The 22,037-nt window shown below is 43.6% G+C and overlaps 1 protein-coding gene across 1 annotated transcript in view; it reads left to right on the forward strand.

The window, feature by feature from the left end:
* The window catches only part of VAX1 (ventral anterior homeobox 1), a 6,920-nt gene extending 4,929 nt beyond the window's left edge, over positions 1–1,991 (forward strand). Inside the window, exons 3-4 of the mRNA XM_012001145.1 lie at positions 1,723–1,760; positions 1,898–1,991. Coding sequence (XP_011856535.1) covers positions 1,723–1,760; positions 1,898–1,991 — 132 coding nt within the window. The remainder of the gene's footprint in view (positions 1–1,722; positions 1,761–1,897) is intronic.
* The last annotated feature ends 20,046 nt before the right edge of the window (positions 1,992–22,037 follow it).

Raw genomic sequence — 22,037 nt, forward strand, 5'->3', positions numbered from 1 at the left:
CCGCGGGCCACAGCCTCTTCAGCCTGCCGGTGCCCTCGCTGCTCGGCTCCGTCGCCAGCCGCCTGTCCTCCGCCCCGTTAACAATGGCTGGTTCGCTAGCTGGGAATTTGGAAGAACTCTCCGCCCGATATCTGAGCTCCTCGGCCTTCGAGCCTTACTCCCGGACCAACAATAAAGAAGGGGCCGAGAAAAAAGCGCTGGACTGATTTTAAGTGTTTCCCTGTATTTATATTTATACTATCTATTGTGGTGATATTTATGGACTCACGCGCGTTAGGTGCCCAGAGCTCCTGCGCTGGGCTCCTGGCTCCCACCAGGCCTCTGACAGCTCTCCTTTCCCACCCAGGCTCTGCTACCAATTTTATCTCATTCGGGCTATTTTTTTTTTCTACCTTTCCTCCGAGATTCCTCCCCAACCCCCAACTTCCTTCTGAATCCAGGAGCGATCCAAAGAATTGGGAAAAATGCCCGAGTTAGTCAACCTGATGCCCTGACCCCGTGCCCAGCCCAGGAGGGAAAAGACTGGTTCTAAGTCCAAAGCACAGGGCGTTTGCTCTAGATCCGCGGCTGCTGCCGCTGCCGACTATTCCTAGGAATATTTGAAAGAGGAAAACTGCGCGCAGACCCCAGGGGCTTCCAGGTTTCTTTAGACCAAAAAGGGAGGACGTTCCTTCCTCTTGCCAGAGAAACCAGGGCTTGTGGGAGCCCCTGGGCCCCGCTTTGCGGACGTCTCGGGATAGTCGATACAGAACACAGCTTCCTGGCGGGACAAATCCTGCGGTTTTTCCCCCCTTTAGGGCAACTCCAATCACAACCACCCCGGACCCCAGGAAACAGTAACAAACGTCCTGGTAGGCAACGACACTAATAAATTTGATCTAATCAGCAATAAAAGCAATTGCTACGTAAAACCAGATGAAGTGGAACCAGTTTTTAAATACTCGTAATGATGAAGTTTGGAAGGTGTAAGAAAATTCAGGATAGAGAATGCCCCACAGGGCAATGCAAAATTAAGGTTCTGGGTATTGTAACCTTAAACAGGAATTTAACGGGGGAAAAGCAAAGGAAAAGCCAACGCCGCTAATCAAAGAAAACTCAGAATCTTTTCTCCGAGGCTGTTCGGGGCGGTGGCCGACAGCTTCTCCCTCCTCCAGGAAAGAGCAAAGCGGCTGCCGGCGGTAGTCTGGGCGCCGGCGCTTCACCCTACGGCCTCCCAGGCGCGTAGCTTTGGGCACAATCGCTCGGCTTGGAAAACGAGTCAGCACTCATTGCCTCTTCTCCCAAACTCCCGGATTCACAAATCCTTTCCTGCACGCAGGAAACGGCTGGATTTCTGAGCAGTTCTTTGCGGAAGGGGAGACAGGGACGCCGCTGGGCGGTCGGGCCTCCTCTAGCAGTAGTCTCAGAGTCCAGACAGCGTCTTGTGTGATTGATAGGAAAGACACTCCCCTCGCCTCCCCAGTCTTAGGGTTTCAGTGGTCCCAAATCAGAACACGAACCGCGACACCCTCTTTCCTTACCCTGCGCAGCAGCGATCGTCCCTACAGCCACGGCCACCCACATTTTAACCAAATTCACAGACCCAGACTGCGAGGTGCCGCAGTATCTAGAATGTATTCGTCCATCTGAAGCAAGCGAAAGGCATTTTTTAAAATAGTAATTTTATTGTAAATTATTTACGTCGGAAACTCCCCCCTCTTTTTCATCTTTTTTTTTTTCTAGGCAAATAGTGAAGAAAATAATGAACGATTCAAACGCGGGTAGGTGTCACTGAATCCAGGCTACTAACTTTGTTCTGAATGTTTTGGATATTTGGATGTTTTGTATTTATGTGGTGAGAGTGAAATATATATATCTATGATGATAAATGAGGTGTATTTTTGTCTTGTATTTGAAGGATAAAAAAACAAAAGAAGAAAAGGAAGAAAGAGCCAGCAAATGATGAGTCTCGGCGTGGGGACTCCGGGGGCAGAGGGTGGCAGCCCCTATAGTGCGGGGCCCTGCAACTGGTACCGTGAGCGCCTGGGATGAGGTTTGGGCGGATTTCGGGTTTCCAGAGAGGCAGACGCCTGGCTACGACGATTTGTTCCACTTCCTTGAGTGTTTCGCTCTCGATTTCTCTGTCTGTACCTCTGAGGTCGGCCCCTCAGACCCTCCTTCTTCATTTCCCACTGCGTAATTCTTTATTTAGGAACTTATCTCCGGACACTATAAAGTCCCTGCCTCCTAATGCTACGTTTCTAGAGTCTTCCAGCTGCATCTTCATGCCGGCAGCATTTTGGATTTTGTGCAATCATGGGCCCAGAATAGGCAAGGTTTTATTTTCTTCTGACTTAGAATAAGTCTCGCCAATGTCAAAGAGAAACTTTGAGGAAGCAGGAGACTGAAATCGATATTAATTCCTGCAAAGAGACCTCTCGCCCCACCTCGCCCCAGTGCTTATGCTGTGGTGAGGGATGTAGACGTTGCAAACAAATCTTGGGAAGCGAGGAGGGCCAGGAAGGACAGTTCAGGACACGCTCTCCTAAAGCGTGTACAGCACCGGGCGAAGTCCGCGCAGCCGGCGCAGCGGCCCCGGCTCCTTCTTGTAGCGCCCGCACACCTGGTTGTTGCAGGGATCCGCTGTTCCCGTGCAGCACCGGCACTAACCAGGCCTTACAACCCCTACTCGTGTACTGTGCCTGAAGCTGCAGTTGGAGGCATCCAAAATAAGGCGGGGCACAGTGTGGGCGGCGGAATCCCTGAGCCTTGAGCTGGGCTTTTTGCTGAGATCACAGCAGCCGCCCACAGACAGTTCACTTTTATTTCTCAAAGTTGCTGCAGATCCCTCAGCTTCGCTACTCTTGACTCTTCCCCTCCCTGTCCGCCCCTCCTTCCTTTCTTTTGCTTGAAACTGCTTTTCCTTTTCTACTCTTTTCTTCTGTGCTCCGGTCCTGTAAATCCCTGCGCTTCCTCTAAGGAGTTCTGTCTCTCAGTGGTGTGGGCTCCGATCTAGTTCCCCCTGTCTCTCTCCTCCATTACTTCTTCCTTCCGGGTCGGTCTCTTGCGCTCATTCTCTCTCTCTCTGGTTTTCTGGTTTTCTTCTCCTGCTCAAGGGGTCCCAAAGGCCAAGGCAGTGGGGTGGCTCTCACTGCAGCTTCAAGGCTTGTGGCTGGGGCCCTCCAGGGGTGAGAAGGAAGGGAGAAGGTGGCATAACTTTTTGGGACAAAAGAAAACACAAAATCCTAGCTTGGAATTCCCAATACATTCAGCCTTCTCTCCCAGGGTCCTCAGCCTGGGAAGTCACCAAGCAGCTCCCTCCTTCCATCTTCCTGCCCTTTCTCCTTTTGGCTTTCTTAGCCCTGAAAGAGGGAAGGACCAGTCACCCCATCACTTCTGCTCTCACCTCCCTTCCCTCCCTGGCTTTGGGAAGAGCTGCTGAGCTCTTTGCCTGCCACTCAGGGCGTGCAATTGTTCTTAAAGAGCCTCTTCTGCATAGAAAAAGAATTGCAATTTTAATTAAAAAACAGTTATAGAAAATTCATTTAATTTTAGTGACTATCTTCTTTTCCCTCCTTCCCCAAGGGCCTCCAGTAAGCTGCCTTGGTCCCTGGAGGCCTCTGGCTTCCAACTGGAGACTCACAAGCCTTGGAGGAGGAGGCAGGTAGCCTCTAGGCTAATAGCTGGGCCTGCCTGGGGAAAGGTGGAAGGAGGAACAGCTGCAGGAGGGGGGAGCTGAAAGGAATCTGATGCTCAAGCCTGCACAAAGCAACAGCCAAATTGTTTCAGAGCAGAAAAGAAAAGGGGAAAAAAACCTCTTAGCAAACCCCTGTGAGTTTGGGGGTCAGGTTCAGGAAAGATGTGGGAAGTCACTTGGAGAGCTAAATGGGACACATGCTCATATCCACACTTGCAGTTGGTCTAACCTTCAGCCAGAATGTATTAATAAGTAGCATTTAGCAACCCTTTATAGTTTACAAATAGCATTTCACATACACCATTCTACTGTTCCTCATGGTGGCTTTGAGAGGTCCAGCTCCATTTTAAAGACTCATATACAGGACTGGAGCAAATAACTTGCTCAAAGCCTCATGGCTGCTCAGAACCCAAGATTGTAAGCTCCCCCTAGGGCCAGAGGCCTCTTCTTTCAGTTTTTTTCTCTCTTCCGCCTTTGCCCCCTCTTTCCCTCTTCCCTTTCTCCCTTCCTTCCTCCTTTCCTTCTTTTTGTGCCCACAGTGTCTGGATCACGGTATCTGAATTCTTTAGCCTACTTGCACCCACATCTGCTAATGTCCATATCTAGCCATCTATTACACCAGCTGCTGAGGATTTCCTTGGTGCCCTCATCAAGAAGTTTGAATTTCTCCCTCCTTCCTGTTTTTTTTGTTTTTCCTGCCACTGTCCCAACTCTTTCCCTGTACCTCTGTCTAGAATGACATCTTTAAACCCCTTACCCTCTTTGGTCTTACACATCCTTATAAATGATTATTTTTAAATTGAATTTTAATATCCATGTGGTAAACACAGGGTAAAGTACACAAAGCTTAATTATACAAGTTGATAATTTACACACACACACACACACACACACCCCTTCTTGAATCGCTCCAATGATAACCTTTTAACTTCTTCTCTTCAGCCACATAAGCCATATGATTATACACAGTGTCTTTCTCCTGTTTGAAAAGAAATTGTGTCATATTGGTGTGCTCTTCTTGCATAGAAAGCCTTTCTAAGAAGTCTTTTTAAGGTTTCTTGAAGAATTTAGAGGTCATGTAACTCTTCTAACCTCCTGAAGTCCTGAGTTTAAGTGGCTTGATTAAATGGCTGATCAAAACTTAAAAACATACTAGGTCAATGTTTTTCAAGATACAACTGAGGACCAGCTGCTTTAGAATCATCTAGGGAGTGGCTAAAATTCCAGGTTCCTAAGCCCTAGTCCCATCTGATGAATCAGAAACTGGGTTGGGGTTTAGGAACATGCATTTTAAACACGTTTCCAAAGTGATTCTTATCCAGACTAATATTTGAGAAGTACTGTATTAAATGGCAAACTCCCAAAACACTGCAGCCTCCTGCATCTGGCCCAGGGCCTGGCATTTGGTAGGAATACAATGAATGTTTGTTAAACAAATTAATCTACAGTTTCTGACACAGTTTAGAATTTCTTGGACCACATTATGCTATTGTAATTTAACACCATTTCGACATCGGGAAATCTTTACATTTCAGATTCTTTTTCATTTTCATGGAGGTTTCATTTTAATGGAGCAGGAGAGAAAAGAGAAATCTACTTTAGTGGTTTCTCAGGTCTCAGGGAAGGTGTTTTATAAACTCAGTGGGGACCACCTTCCTGGACAGGCTGTTCCCTTACAGACCTGGTAGTTTGGGGAAAGGAGGAGGAGAGCCCTTCAGGTTTGCTGAAAGGCATTCAGATGCATACCCTTCTTGGTTGGAACCGAAAGCTTCTGTCTGAAGAGACATGAGTTCTGGAAGGAGCAAGGCCACCAGGTTCAGAGAACCTGGCATGCAATGGACATGGAAGCTGAAAATTACTTGTGTATTCTCTGATTTATAGCTAATATGAAACTAATTTTCTCTCTAGAAACACATTTGCCTATCTTCTTACCCTGAAACAGAAAATAAATATTGTGCTTTATGTGGTAGTGTTGTATTCATTCTTAAAAATAAATCCCATCATATATATGTGTAAAATATACACAAAATTTTTCACGTAAAAGTTTTCTTCATATAAAATCTGTTATGTGTGTTAGCAACAACATAACATGTATAGCAATAACACACACACATATATACACACATATAAACATGTACATAGCATTCCCTGGTATACAAGGTGGAGTATGCTAGTTTAATGCACAGAGAAAAAGTAATTCATCTTAATGGTTTCTAGTTATGGGTTCTGGAGTCAGAATGACTTGGGTTCAAATCCCAGACACACCACTTAATAGCTGTGTAATCTTGGAGAAATTACTCATTTGGCTGCTCTAAACCTATTTCCATGTGTATCAAATGAAGGTAATAATGGCACCTACCTCGTAGGATTGTCATGGTTGTTTAGTTAGATAAAGCATCTAAAGCATCTAGTACAAGCCTAGAAAAAATTATATGCTCAAATATTAGCTATTTATTATAAGACTGTGATTGAGATAGCTGACTGAGATTCTCTGAGGCCTCAGTTTCCCCATCTGTAGAATGAAGGTGTTGGCCTAAAGTCCTTTCCTGAGGAAGGGGAATCCGATTGGGTCACACATAATGGAATTTACTCCCCCTGCCTTTAGACTTGGTATCACAGCCATCAGTAAGCACAACATCTCTACCAAAATGGTAAATTATTATTTTAATGACTTGGCAGACTGCCCTCAGCTGTCTGTTCTTTGGAGACTGCCTCATCCGAAGAGAGCCACTGTGCCCAAGTAGTTTCCAATGACTTTCCAGGGTGGCTTCCAATGACTGGTAGACCTGGGGATAAGCCTGGTCCTTGCATCCCAACTTTGGATAGATTTGAAGAATCACCTCATCTAAACTCTTGGAAGGAATGGCTGAGGCCTCTGTTGAGGTCCCTATGCAGTTTGACTTCTGTCCAATACTGCTTCCTTCCTTTCCCTTCTATATTGTTGAACTTGAAGCACTCCCTAGTAAACCTCCTACATGCTAATCTCCTCAGTTCTTGAGTCAGCCAATTTCAGTGGAAAGGTATGAGAAGGAGAATGCTAAGAGTTGGGAATGGAGAGGAAGCAGTGAGGATGGCTGAGTGCAAGTAGTGGGAGAAGAGGCAGGAATGCAGGCAGCACCTGGAATACCACGTTGACGACACTTGGATTTTGCCATCATGGCAATGAGGAGCCACTGAAACGTTCTCCCGAGGAGATCATGGAATCATTGTAGTTCTCATTTTACAAGGTCTTTCTGGCAATCTGAGGGAGAATCCCAGAAGAGGTGGCATGGGAACAGGAGTGCACGGATTCTGAGGCAGACGCCAGTTAGTGAGTACACTTCCACAGAAACAGGAGAGCAAGAAAGGATGATGGTGATGCGATGATGGTGGGGGTAAAGGGTGAGGGTGAGGGTCGGTTGGTGAAGTGGCAGTAGAAATGGAGAGGAGAAATGGGTTCAAGGCATTTTGCTGAAATAAAACCAACAGATCTTAGTGTCTGACTAGAGGTGACTGGTGGTGGCATTGATATCAAGATTGGGTCCAAGTGGAATTTTGAAACCATTTTCCTTGTGTCAGAGAGGGAATTTGATGAGGAGCCTGAAGCCAATAAGGGTTTAGTGGGGGCACTGGAGGCCGAGTTGGCTCCAAAACTGGGGAAATAGCTGTTAATTGGGGCGGAGGCCTCAGCCTGGAAGGCGGGAGGGCCCAAGGGTGGAAAGGCGTGGAGCCTGAGCCATGTGATCCATTGGGCATGCGCGATGGGGCATGCGTGCAGGGAGGCGAGGCGAGGGCCGAGGGCTCTAGGACTATAAGGGCGGCAGGGCTGGCGCTCTAGGGACTCCTGGGGCTCTCATCCTCCGAACCTGGACCCGGCGCCTCACGCAGCCCATCCCGCACAGCTTCCGTCCACTGCGGCCGGGGCCTCACCAGGAAAGTGGGAAGTTAGGTCTGCTTTTACGCTTTTAGCGGCCGGGCCCGGACCCACGCTGAGCACGGCTCCCTCGCTGTCTTGCCAGCACTGGCAGAAATAGGGACTGAAAATACCTTCCTGGGTCCGGCCCTTAAGACGCCAGCTGTGACCCAAGGCAATGGAGCGGCGGGAAGTGACGTCAAGCGGCAGCAGCGCACCCTGAAAGGCCCCTTCCAGCACTGAGCGCTCGGCCCTTTCAGACCCACGCCCTTGACCCCCAGCTTCTTGTACGGAGGGAAGCAGGGGCATGGGGGGTGAGGGGCTTGCTAAGGATGCCCAGGACGGACGGAGTGCCAGGTTTTTGTTTTGTTTTGGTTTCCTTCCCTTGCGACTCGTGGGTTAGATAAGGCTGCCATCTGTTAGATCGGTGGCCAGAAAGTCAGGTCATCAGCCCATTTTACTGAGGGTCTGGCTTAGTCCCTTCCTGGGAAGAGCTAAAGGCAAATTCAGTTTTCTGTCCTAGTTGTCAGCTGATGCGAGGGAGAGTAAGCACAGTGGAGTGGGAGCATTATTCACAGGGATGGACAGCCAGCCTGTAGAATTCTGAGATGATCAAGAAGGTATTTTGGTTCTTAACCAGGGAATCCTAGGGAGAAACGGAGGGTAGAGAAAAAGAAAAGGAAACGATGTGAAAAGAGGTGGGGGTTTCGCATTGAGGAGAGGTGTAAGATGAGGCTTGCAAAGTGGCCTGGTCAAGGAAGGACTTGAAGACCAAACTAAAGATCACTATTCTGTAGGCGAAGGGGAGGTTTTGGGCAGGGCAACGATGGGAGGAAGGCCCAGTTACAAGATGAGATGGGTGCCAACAGGTGAGAAAGGTTAGTAAACAGATTGGTGTTGAGGGCTGGGATTGAGCTGCAGGTGGGGAGGATGGAAAGTAAGTAGTTGTCTCATCAGTGATGGGATGAGAAACAAGTTAGTTAACACATTCATGCCAACATTTGTTTCTAGACATCAGCATTATTTTCGTTTTAAGATCCTCTCCCTGAGCTGCCTGTGACCGTCTCTGTTCAGAGACCAGTGGGAGGGTGGCAAATAAGTTCAACTCTTGAGCTAAGTTGAATTATTTGATGGTAGCTGCCTGGGGGTACTAAGTTGCAGAGGATTCCGAGGCCTCATCTAAGCTCCATGGAAAAATATGCTGATCATTAGTGATGTCTGCCAACATTGGAGGGGTTCTTCCAATTCTGAGACAAATATAAATGGCTTTGAGGCCAGATTGCTTCACTAGGTTCTGAGTAAGGAGCTGGGTCCACGTTTGGCTCAGCAATTTTTCTTAGCCTGGGTAGGTCATGGCGGAGTAGGAAGCTGTTTCCGGGTAACCTGGGGCAAGGTTCCTGCAGCAGGTATCCCAGTCATCACCTTCACCCCCACAATATGACCATAGTAGGAAAACTTGGGCTTTGAATTCCACCTTTGACTTTTATTGGCCATGTGAACTTAGGCAAATAACCCCTTTCAGTCAGAATCCTCATCTGTAAATAGAATTATTACTTTTATTTTATCCTATTTTTTGAGACAGAGTCTCTCTCCCAGGCTGGAGTGCAGTGGCGTGATCTCAGCTCACTCCAACCTCTGCCTCCCAGGTTCCAGCAATTCTCCCTGCTTCAGCCTCTTGACTAACTGGGATTACAGGTGCCCATCACCACGCCTGGCTAATTCTTGTATTTTTAGTAGAGACGGGGTTTCGCCATGTTGGCCAGGCTGGTCTTGAACTCCTGACCTCAAGTGATCCACCCACCTTGGCCTCCCAAAGTGCTGGGATTACAGAGAAATTCAATGAGAAAAGCAAAGTGCAGCCTGTTTTAAAGATGTAGAGCCTGAGACATGGAGAATCAATGTGTCAGTGAAGGGATTATACTTTGAATTTTTATTTTTCTGAGTCCTGGAACACCACTCTGAATATGATGCTTAACTCTTGAGTTTTGCTTCATTGTCAAATGTGCTCTACCCTCAAGCTTTTTCTCTGAATTCAGGGTCCACTATTTTCATTGCTTGAGGCTCATTAACCCCCAAGTTAGAGACAGGACCATCAGTGACACATCTAAAGTTTGGCTTTTTTTTTTTTGAGACGTAATCTTCCTCTGTCACCCAGCCTGGAGTGCAGTGGTGCAGATCATGGCTCACTGCAGCTTCAACCTCCCAGGCTCAAGGGACCCTCCCACCTCAGCCTCCTGAGTAGCTGGAACTGCAGGCAAGCACCACCATGCCCAGCTATTTTTAAATTTTTTTGTAGAGACAGTGTCTCACTGTGTTGCCCAGGCTGGTCTTGAACTCCTGGACTCAAGCAATTGTCCCACCTTGGCCTCCCAAAGTGTTGGGATTACAGGTATGAGTCACTGTGCCTGGCCAGCAATTCTTTTTTTTTTTTTTTTTTTTTTTGTGAGATGGAGTCTTGCTCTGTCACCCAGGCTAGAGTGCAGCTGCAGGGACGTGATCCTGACTCACTGCAACCTTCGCCTCTTGGGTTCAAGCAATTTTCGTGTCTCAGCCTCCCGAGTAGCTGGGATCACAGATGTGCACCACCGCGCTCAGCTGATTTTTTTTGTATTTTTAGTAGAGATGGGGTTTCACCATGTTGACCAGGCTGGTCTCGAATTCCTGGCCTAAAGCAATCCACCCCCCTTGGTCTCCCAAAGTGTAGGGATTACAGGCGTGAGCCACCGTGCCTGGCCAGCAATTCTTTTAAGAGTACTCTAGCAGTACATTAGGAACAGCAATCAGGCATGCAAAATTAGGTAGAGATAATTTGGAATGTAGATAGATGTGGGGTGACCCAAGGTCAGGGGTCACTTATGTCATTATTGGAAGTTAAGGGGTGCTAATTACTCACTACCTTTTCCTTCTGGCTCAAATCGACTGCAAACTAGGTGCCACATAGGTTCCAAATTTAAGTGGCATCAAATGATTCTCAAAGTTGTCTCTTCTGCAATTGAATTTACCTATCTACTCACAGGTAGAGAAAGGGAAAATGAAGAGTGGAGAGGGATAGAACCCCTGCCTTTTTAAGAAGAACCCACGCATTGGGAGGCTGAGGCGGGCAGATCACCTGAGGTCAGGAGTTTGAGACCAGCCTGACCAACATGGAGAAACCCTGTCTCTACTAAAATTACAAAATTAGCCAGGTGTGGTGGTGCATGCCTGTAATCCCAACTACTGGGGAGGCTGAGGCAGGATAATCACTTGAACCTGGGAGGCGGAGGTTGCGGTGAGCCGAGATCACGCTGTCGCACTCCAGCCTGGGCAACAAGAGCGAAACTCCATCTCCAAAACAAAACAAAACACAAAACAAAACAAAACCAAACCCATGCAGTGGTTCAGTGAATGGTAGCGCTCACCAATCAGATTATCTTCTTACTTTTCTCTTGAATTGTGAGAGTCAGAGGCACAGTCATCTTTCCCGGAACTTCCCTAAGAGGGTAGAAGCATTGGCTAAACTGCCTTGTATAAAAATGTAATAAAGTAGTTTAATTATTATTGTTCTTAAGTTTAATAATATACGAAGAGGTTGAGAGTTCGCACTGTTCTCTTGAATTTGTTCTTACTGTTGAGATTGCTGTTCCTGGATTGGTACATAGTAGGCACTTTAACGTTTGTTGGACTGATTGAGTGGAATCACAAAGTTAGTTTATTAGGACAGCTTATTTGGGTCCCTAGGATTTCATAAGTTGTGTCATGAAAATATACTCTTAAAAAGCATTGTCCTAAGAGATGTGAGGTGATACCTCATTGTGGTTTTGCTTTGCATTTCCCTGAGGATTACTGACGTTGAGCACTTTTTCATGTACCTGTTTCAATTAATCATGGATCGAAAATATTTTAAAAGACAATAGGGCCAGGTGCAGTGGCTCATACAAGTAATCCCAGCACTTTGGGAGGTGGAGGTGACAGGATCGCTTGAGCCCAGAGTTCGAGACCAGCCTGGGCAACAAAATGAGACTCTGGCTCTACAAAAAATAAAAACATTAGCTGGATATGGTGGCATGTGCCTGTGGTTCCAGCTACACGGGAGGTTGAGTTGGGAGGATCACTTGAGCCCAATAGGTTGAGGATGCATGAGCAGTGTTCATGCTACTGCACTCCAGCCTGGGTGACAGAGTGAGGCCATGTCTCAAACAAATGATAAATAGTAATATGAAAATAAAAAATAATGTAAATACAAATACAGTGCAACAATTATTTACATAGCATTTACATTGTATTAGGTTATTATGGGTAATCTAGAGATGATTTAAAGTATACAGGAGGGTGTGTGTAAGCTATATGCAAATACCATGCCATTTTACATTAAGGACTTGGACATCCTCTGATGGGGGTGTTCCTGGAAACCATCCCCCACTCATACTGAGGAATGACAGTATATAAAACATGTATAAAATTTAGAATTTTATTTTGAGACAGAGTCTCACTCTGTCGGCCAGGCTGGAGTGCAGTGGCACAATCTGGGCTCACTGCAACCTCTGTCTCCCTGGCTCAAGCTATTCTCTTGCCTCAGCCTCCCGAGTAACTGGGATTACAGGCATGTGCCACTACACCCGGCTAATTTTTTTGTATTTTTAGTAGAGACAGAGTTTCACCATGTTGGCCAGGCTGGTCTCGAACTCCTGACCTCAGGTAATCCTCCCACCTCGGCCTCCCAAAGTGCTGGGATTACAGGCGTAAGCCACTGCGCCCAGCCCAAAATTTAGAATTATATACATAATCTATAAGATCTACATAACAATATAGATTATAGGAGATTTTACATATCATCTCCTTTGATCTTCATAATATCTTTTTTAAACAATTTTTTATCGAGGTATAATAGATACATAGTTTTGGGGTACATGTGATAATTTAATACATTTATATAATTTGAAATGGGCATGGTCGCTCATGCCTGTAATCTCAGCAGTTTGGGAGGCTGAGGCGGGCAGATCACCTGAGGTCAGGAGATTGAGACCAGCCTAGCCAACATGGGGAAACCCTGTCTCTACTAAAAATACACAAATTAGCTAGGCGTGTTGGCACACTTCTGTAATCCCACCTACTCGGGAGGCTGAGGCAGGAGAATTGCTTGAACCTGGGAGGGAGAGGTTTCAGTGAGCTGAGATCGTGCCACTGTACTTCAGCCTGGGCAACAGAGCAAGACTCTGTCTCAAAAAAAAAAAAAAAAAAAAAAAAACCAAATCAGTGTACTTGGGATATCCATAACCTGAAATATTTGTCTTCTTCTAGCTATTTTGAAATATACCATAGATTATTGTAAATTTTAGTCACCCTGCTGATCTAACACTAGATTCTGTTTCTTCTATCAAACCACAGATTTGTTTGTTTTTACTTTTTTACTTTTAATTTTTGTGGGTACATAGTAGGTGTATATATTTATGGGATACATGAGATGTTTTGATACAGGCATGCAATATGTAAAAATCACCTCATGGGGCCAGGCGCTGTGGCTCATGCCTGTAATCCCAGCACTTTGGGAGGCTGAGGCGGGTGGATCACAAGGTCAGGAGTTCGAGACTGGCCCGGCCAATATGGCAAAACCCTGTCTTTACTAAAAATACAAAAAAATTAGCCAGGTGTGGTGGCGGGTGCCTTTAGTCCCAGCTACTTGGGAGGCTGAGGCGGGAGAATCGCTTGAACCCAGGAGGTGGAGGTTGCAGTGAGCCGAGATCATGCCACTGCACTCCAGCCTGGGCGACAGAGTGAGACTCAGTCTCAAAAATAAAATAAAATAAAATAAAATCACATCATGGAAAATGGGGTATCTATCCCACAAGCATTTAACATTTGTGTTACAAATAATCTAATTATACTCTTTTCAGTTATTTTTAAATGTACAATTTGTTATTGACTATAGTCACCCTGTTGTGTTACCAAATACTAGATCTTATTCATTCTTTCTATTTTTTTTGTACCCATTAACCATCCTTACCTCCCCCACTGATCCCAACTACCCTTCTCAGCCTCTAGTAATCATTCTTCTACTCTCTATCTCCATGAGTTCAATTGTTTTGATTTTTAGATTTCACAAATAAGTGAGAACATGCTAAGTTTGTCTTTCTGTGCCTGGCTTATTTCACCTAACATAATGACCTCCAGTTCCATCCATGTTGTTGGAAATGACAGGATCTCATTCTCTGTTTCCAGCTGAATAGTACTCCATTGTGTATAGGTACATTTTTAAAATTCATTAATATGTCGATGGACACTTAGTTTGCTTCTGAATCTTGGCTATTGTGAACAGTGCTGCAATAAACATGGGAGTGCAGATATCCCTTTGATATACTTTTGATGTACCGATTTCCTTTCTTTTGGGTGTATTCCCAGCAGTGGGCTCGCTGTATCATATGGTAGCTCTATTGTTCTCCATAATGGTTGTACTAATTTACATTCTTACCAACAGCGTATGAGGGTTCCCTTTTCTCCACATCCTCGCCAGTATTTGGTATTGCTTATCTTCTGATTATAAGCCATTTTAACTGGGGTGAGATATCTTACTGTAGTTTTGATTTGCCGTTCTCTGATGATCAGTGATGTTGAGCACCTTTGCATATGCCTGTTTGTCATTTGTATATCTTCTATTGAGAAACGTCTATTGAAATCCTTTGCCCATTTTTAAATCAGATTATTCATTTTTTTTCTATAGAATTGTTTGAGCTTCTTATATATTTTGGTTATTGATCTCTTGTCAGATGGGCAGTTTGCAAATATTTTCTCCCATTCTGTGGGTTGTCTCTCACTTTGTTAATTGTCAAACCATATGTTTGTACTCATTAATCAACTTCTTTTTATCCTTCCCTGCGCCTGTTCTTCTTAACCTCTGGTAACCACCAGTCTACTCACTATCTTCGTGAGATTCACTTTATTAGATTCCACATATGAATGAGAACATGTGATATTTGTCTTTCTGTGTTTAGCTTGTTTCATTTAACATAATGACCATCAGTTCCACCCATGTTGCTGCAAATGACAGGATTTAATTCTTTTTTATGGCTACATAATATTTCATTGTGTATGTATATCACATTTTATTTTTAATTTCCAACTTTTATTTTAAGTTCAGGGGTACATGTGCAGGATGTGTGGGTTTGTTACATAGGTAAATGCGTGTCATGGTGGTTTGCTGCACTGATCATCCCACCACCCAGGTATAAAGCACAGCATCTATTAGCTATTCTTCCTGATGTTTTCCCTCCTCCCAGCCCCTATCCTCCGACAGGCCCCAGTGTGTGTTGTTCCCCCTCATGTGTCCATGTGTTCTCATCATTCAACTCCCACTTATAAGTATACCACATTTTCTTTATCTGTTCATTCGTTGGTAAGTACTTAAGTTGATTCCATGTTTTGGCTGTTTTGAATAGTACTGCAATAAAACATGGGAGTGCAGATATTCCTTCAATGTATTGATTTCCTTTCTTTTGGATATATAACCAGAAGTGGAATTGCTGGATCATATGGTAGTTCTATTTTTAGTTTTTTGAAGAACCTCCATACTCTTTTTCATAGTGACTATACTAATTTACATTTCCCACTCCTGTGTATGAGGGTTCCCCTTCTCCAAATCCTCACCAGCATCGAGTATTGCCTGTTTTTTTTTGTTGTTTTTTTTTTTTAGATTGATTATATCTCATTGTGGTTGATTTGCATTTCTTGGATGATTAGGGATGTTGAGCATTTCTTCCTATACCTGTTTGCCATTTGTATGTCTTCTGTTGAGAAATGTCTATTCAGAGCTTTTGCCCATTTTTAATCGGATTATTTGTGTGTGTGTATGTGTGTTTTCCTATTGAGTTGTTTGAGCTGCCTGTATAGTCTGGTTTGTAATCCCTTGCCATATGGACAGTTTCCAAATATTTCCCCCCATTCTGTGGGTTGTCTCTTTACTTTGTTAATTGTTTCCTTTGCTGTGCAGAAGCTTTTTAGCTTGATATAATTCCATTGTCTATTTTTGCTTTGGTTGCCTTTGCTTTTGAGGTCTTCCACAAAAATCTTTGCTAGACAAATGCCCTGGAGCATTTCCACAACTTTTTCTTTTGGTAGTTTAATAATTTCAGGTCTTAGACTTAAGTCTTCAATCCATTTTGATTTGATTTTTGTGTATGGTGAGAGATAGGGTCTAGTTTCATTTGACTGCATGTGGTTATTCAATTTTTCCAGCACTGTTTATTGAAGAGACTGTCCTTTCTTCAGTGTATGTTCTTGGCACCTTTGTCAAAGATGAGTTGGTTGTAAATGCATGCATTTATATTTTGGTTATTTATTCTGTTTCCTTGGTCCGTGTGTCTGTTTTTATGCCAGTATCATGCTGACTTGGCTACTATAGCTTTGTGGCAAATTTTGAAGTCACATAGTATGATGCCTCCAGCATTGTTCTTTTTGCTAAGGATTGCTTTGGCTATTTGGAATCTTTTGTGGTTCCATGTAAGTTTTAGGATTTTTGTTTTCTGTGTCTGTGAAGAATGTCATTGGTATTTTGATAGGGATTGCATTGAATCTGTAGATTGCTTTGGGTAGTATTGTCATTTTAACACCATCAATTCTTCCAACCCATGAGCATGGAGTATCTTTTCATTTTTTGTGTCCTCTTCAATGTATTTCATCAATGTTTCCTTGTATAGATCTTTCATTTCTTTGGTTAAATTGATTACTGGGTATTTTATGTTCTTTGTTGCTATTATAAGTGGGATTGCTTTCTTGATTTTCAGATTGTTCATTGTTGGTGCATATTAATGCTATTGATTTTTGTATGTTGATTTTGTATGCTGTGACTTTATTGAATTTGTATATTAGTCTTAACAGTTATTTTGGTGGAATCTTTTGTTTTTCTAAGTATAAGATCAGTGTTACCCGCAAACAAGGATAGTTTAACTTCTTCTTTTCCAATTTGGACACCCCTTCTTTTTTTCTTTTTCTAATTTGCTCTAGCCAGGACTTCTAGTGTTATGTTGAATAAAAGTGGTGAAGGTGGGCATCCTTGTCTTGTTCCATATCTTAGAGGAAAGGCCTTCAATTGTTCTTCATTCAGTATGTTAGTTGTGGGTTTGTCATATACGGCCTTTATTATTTTGAGATATATTCCTGCTATATATAATTTAATGAGCATTTTTTATGATAAAGGAATGTTGATTTTATTGAATGCTTTTTCAGCACCTATGGAAATCATTATATGGTTTTGTTCTTGGTTCTGTTAATGTGATGTATCATATTTATTACTTTGTGTATGTTGAACCATCCTTGTATTCCAAGGAGGAATCTCGCTTGATCATGGCAAATGATCTTTTTAATGTGTTGTTGAATTTGGTTTGCTAGTATTTTTCTGAAGATTTTTGCATCTATGTTCATCAGTGGTATTGGCCTTTAGTTTTCTTTTTTCATTGCGTTCTTGTCTGGTTTTGATATCCAGGTAATGTTGGCATTATAGAATGAATTTGGAAATATTCCTTCTTCTTTAATTTTTTTGGAAAGAGTTTGAGTAGAACTGGTATTCTTTAAATGTTTGGTAGAACTCAGCAGTGAAGTCATCAGGTTCAGGGCTTTTCTTTGATGGGAGACTTTTTATTATGGCCTCCGTCTCATTACTTGTTACTGGTTTGTTGAGTTTTTCTATTTCTTCATGGTTCAGTCTTGGTAGGTTGTATGTGTCCAGGAATTTATCCATTTCTTCTAGGTTTCCCAATTTGTTGACATATAGTTATTCATAATAGCTTGTAATGATTGTGTTTCTGTGCTTTCAGTTGTTGTGGTTCCAATTTTGATTCTGATTTTATTTATTTGGGTCTTTTCTCTTTTTTTTTCTCTACCTAAAGATATGTCCATTTTTGCTTATCTTTTCAAAAAACCAACTTTTCGTTTCATTGATCTTCCATATTTTTTAGTCTTAATTTCATTCATTTCTGCTCTGATCTTTATCATGTCTTTCCTTCTACTAATTTTGGGTTTAGTTTATTCTTTTTTTTTTTTGAGATGGATCCTCGCTCTGTCGCCTAGGCTTGAGTGCAATGGCACAATCTCGGCTCACTGCAAGCTTCGCCTTCCAGGTTCATGCCATTCTCCTGCCTCAGCCTCCCAAGTAGCTGGGACTACAGGTGCCCGCCACCACGCCTGGCTAATTTTTTGTATTTTTAGTAGGGACGGGGTTTCACTGTGTTAGCCAGGATGGTCTCAATCTCCTGATCTTGTGATCCGCCCGTCTCAGCCTCCCAAAGTGCTGGGATTACAGGCGTGAGCCACTGCGCCCAGCCAGTTTGTTCTTGATTCTCTAGTTACTTGAGAAATGATTTCTATAATTATCTCCACTCTACAGATGAGGAATTGTATTTGTCCAAGATTGTATAGCTATTAAAAGTTGAATCAGAGAGAGTCTCAAGAAACTTTTAGAGAATGTACTCCTAGACTTTTAGACTGTACACTAAGTTGTCTGGAAGGCTATTGAGAGGATTAAATGAAATAATGTGTTCATTTAATCAGTGCTTGGCATATAGCAAAAGCTCAATATAGTGAGCTGCCATTTTTATTTCTATTGAAGAAATGTCTAGTGAAATGTTTGAAAATATGGTAAGATCATTAAAAGTTGTGAGTTGTGGAGTATATCACAATTTCAGTGTTGATTTCTGGATTATTAATGTGACAGTGCTTCTGTGAGATACAGAAGGAGAGACTTCTGTGTCTGTTTGGTCTGCAGTAGGCCAGTTGAATGTAAAGAGAGATCCTCCATCACTAGAGCAGCCTCACAGAGAAGGGGATTTTAAGATAACTTTGATAGTCAAGCAGTAACATTTATGGAACACCTGAAGTGCACAGATAACTGCTGGTTACTGTGAGAAAGAAAGAAAACTAACATTCCCTGAGCGCTGATGACAGGTGCCATTACCTTTTTTTTCTTTAGCTGCTATTTATCGAGCACCTTCTATGGGCCAGACACTTGTATATAATTATTTTTCATTCTCACAATATTGCAAGGCAGGTGTTATTTTTCTAAGTGAGGCTTAAAGGTAAGAGACTTGCCCATAGGAGAGAGAGAGAGAGAAATATCTCCAGGGCTTAATCTCAGACCTGTCTGACTTCAGAGCCCATATTGTACAGAGAATCTTAGTTTGAACCTTAAAAGTTCCATGAATTTTTTGAAATTATAGGCACAATTTTGTGGGGAGATGGTCATTTAGCATAGATTCTTAAAAGAATTTATGACCCCCAAAGAGTGAAGACGCATTGTCCTAGACTGTCAGAAGGACCCTAAGAAATCAGTCTCACTGTCTTCATTTCAAATTTGGGCAAACAGTGGCACAGAGATGGGAAGAGATTTGTTATAGAGTGACTTGAGTGGCAGAGTCTATGCTAGAACTCAGTCCTCTTGACCCCGGGGACCCTGTACCTGTCTTTTTGATGCCCCATATAAGAGCAGAGAAGCCTTGAGCAGCTTGGAAGAATTATAGTGTGCAGAACCAGATCTCCTTTAAGACTGTCTTGGCAAGGAGTCAGTTAGGCGCCTCTGGAGAGAGGTATGTTAACTCTTCAAGGACCAGGTACTAAATTAGTACTATTTGGTAAATTGCTACTTTATAGGGTACCATTAGTAAGTGACTGCTCTAATGTGAGCTGAAGTGTAGAAGAGCAACCCAACCGTCCAAGGGCCTGCTTCCTGCTTAGTGTATAGTTTTCACCCCAGGTAGAGGAAACCCTGCCTGGGCTGTGGCAAGTCAGGCCTCCTTTGAGGAGGCCATAGTAGGAGGGAGAAAGGCAGGACAAAATGCTTTCTACACCAGCAGAGAGTGTCTGGATCCAGGAGTGGCTTTAATATGAGAAAGTGCAATTGGTATTCATGTCCCTTGCATATTTTATCTCCTATGAAGACTTGCAGGCTGCCCCCAACCCCTCTTGAGCCTGAAACCATAGCCCCTTTTCTATTTCCTCACTGTACTCTGAGGCTCATTTTATAGTACCCATAACCTAGCTTGGTGTCTCACTTTTAATCACTATTTATTGACTAAATAAATGAATGAGATTCTATTTGGGTTTGAATCTCGGTTCTACCACTTACAAGCTATGTTCTTCTTCTCCTTTTTTTTAAAAAAAGGAATAGGATCTCACTCTATCATCCAGACTCCCAGACTGGAGTGCAGTGGCATGATTACAGCTTGCTGCGGCTTCAAACTCCTGGGCTCAGAGGATCCTCCCACTTTAGCCTCCTGAGTAGCTGGAGGGGCATACCACCGTGCCCACCTTTTTTTTTTATTATTATTATTTTTGAGACAGAGTCTCACTCTGTCGTCCATGCTGCAGTGCAGTGGTGCAATCTTGGCTCACTGCAACCTCCGCCTCCCAGGTTCAAGCTATTCTCTTGCCTCAGCCTCCCAAGTAGCTGGGATTACAGGCATGCGCCACCACACCTGGCTAATTTTTTGTATTTTTCATGGAGACGGGGTTTCACCATGTTGGTCAGGCTGGTCTTGAACTTCTGACCTCAGATGATCCACCCGGCTCAGCCTCCCAAAGTGCTGGGATTACAGGCATGAGCCACTGCACCCAGCCCCAGCTGATTTTTTAATTGTTTTGCAGAGATGGGGTCTTGCTGTCTTGCCTAGGTGGGTCTTGAACGCCTGGTCTCAGCAGTCTTCTGGCTTCCACCTCCCAAAGTTCTGAGATTCAGCCACTGTTCCTGGCCAAGCTATGTTATTCTAATGCGCAAGTTAATGTCTCTGAGCACGAGCGTATATGGTTACCCAGTAAAGTAGAAAACAGAAGGTCTTAATGTTGAGACAAGCCCTCTTGGATCCTGGGAGAAAGGAGTAGCAGGAACTGACCCTCCTGGGGCACTTAGAAGCAAACTGACAGTATTGCTCCAGCCTGCTTCAGCAATTGGTTATGTCCTTGAGACCTAATCCTGATCTAAGCCCAAATCGCTTTTATGAACATCAAGAGGCTCATTCCTCATCCTTGGCCTGCCTCAGTAACACTGGGAACTTTGACATTTTCTGCTCTTTTGACATAATGGCCCTTCACCTTTTCCCTCTCTAGGGCAAAACCAAATTTGTGTTAGCATCTTTCAAGGTGGGTACTGTTTGGAGAAGATTCCTGCTCAAAGAGAATTAGGAATGAAAGGTTTAGGCTTTCTCGAAGAATGACTCGTCTTACTTCAGACAAGTAAATGCCTGTGATTTAGCTTTGTCCAGAAAATGATTGTTGTTTCTAGATAAAGCCTCTGCAGTTTCAGACCTGATCGTGATAAATCTACCAGGAATTCATGCCTGTCTGACATTAGACCAATTGCCTAGAAATCATGACACTTATAAGAAACAGTCACCTCTTTATTTGAATGAAAACAAAGCATTCCAGGGGAGATGAAAAAATATATTACTTTAATTTTTAGAGGAAAAGAATTCTTTAAAGAGAATTGTCAACGATCAAAACTGGTTGATAAATCACATATGTAACTATGTAATTAAACATCTCCATTTTCAGAGACCTGCAATTAGAGCTCTTCGTCTAGTTACCCATAATGATTCATTCTTGCTAATATGCTAAGGATGGAGGGAGTTAGGAAGAGAAATTTTAATTTGAACTTTGGATCCAGACGCAGTGGAAATATGTCTAGGCTGGAATGCAGGAAAACTGGGTTCTAGTTGTCCCAGTTCTATTTCTCATTAACTCTGGAGCTTTGGCCAAATCACTAAGTCTATCTGAGCCTGTGTTTCCTCAGCTACAAAACAGAATAATAATATCTACTTCAGAGTATTGTTGTGAATCCTTAATGCAACAATGGTTATTGTAATGTATTTGTAAATTTTAAAGCACTGTAAGGTCTTAATAACATTCCAGTATCATGCTTTCTCTTCTTTTTCATAGCAGGCCAGGCCCTCTATTGGTGGTAGAAGGAAAAGGCTTTAATATGTGATACCAACCTTTGTGTAGGAAAAGATGCATAAATGACGATCGAGGGTGATTTGTTGGCTGTGTCTGTGATTGACTGGAGATCCTGCTTCTGATGACCAGGACTTCATTATTAAGAGAACTGGGGCTGAGCTCAGTGGCTCACGCCTGTAATCCCAGCAGTTTGGGAGGCCGAGGTGGGTGGATCTCTTGAGCCCAGGAGTTTGACACCAGCCTGAGCAACATGGCAAAACCCCCTCTCTACCAAAAATACAAATACAAATTAGCCAGACATGGTGGCACGTGCCTGTAATTCCAGCTACTCAGGAGGCTGAAGCAGGAGGATTGCTTGAACCCTGGAGGCAGAGGTTGCAGTGAGCAGAGAGCGTGCCATTGGACTCCAGCCTGGGTGACAGAGAAACACTCTGTCTCAAAAGAAAAAACAAAAACAAAGCAAAACACAAAAAACAAAACACTGGTATGTGCTTGGGGGCTGGAACTTGGTTTGGGTCTTCCCAACTACAGAGGGTCATCACAGGTGCCTTAGGTGCTGGT

This window comes from Mandrillus leucophaeus, unplaced genomic scaffold, assembly GCF_000951045.1.
Source record: "Mandrillus leucophaeus isolate KB7577 unplaced genomic scaffold, Mleu.le_1.0 Scaffold65, whole genome shotgun sequence".
NCBI lineage: Eukaryota > Metazoa > Chordata > Mammalia > Primates > Cercopithecidae > Mandrillus > Mandrillus leucophaeus.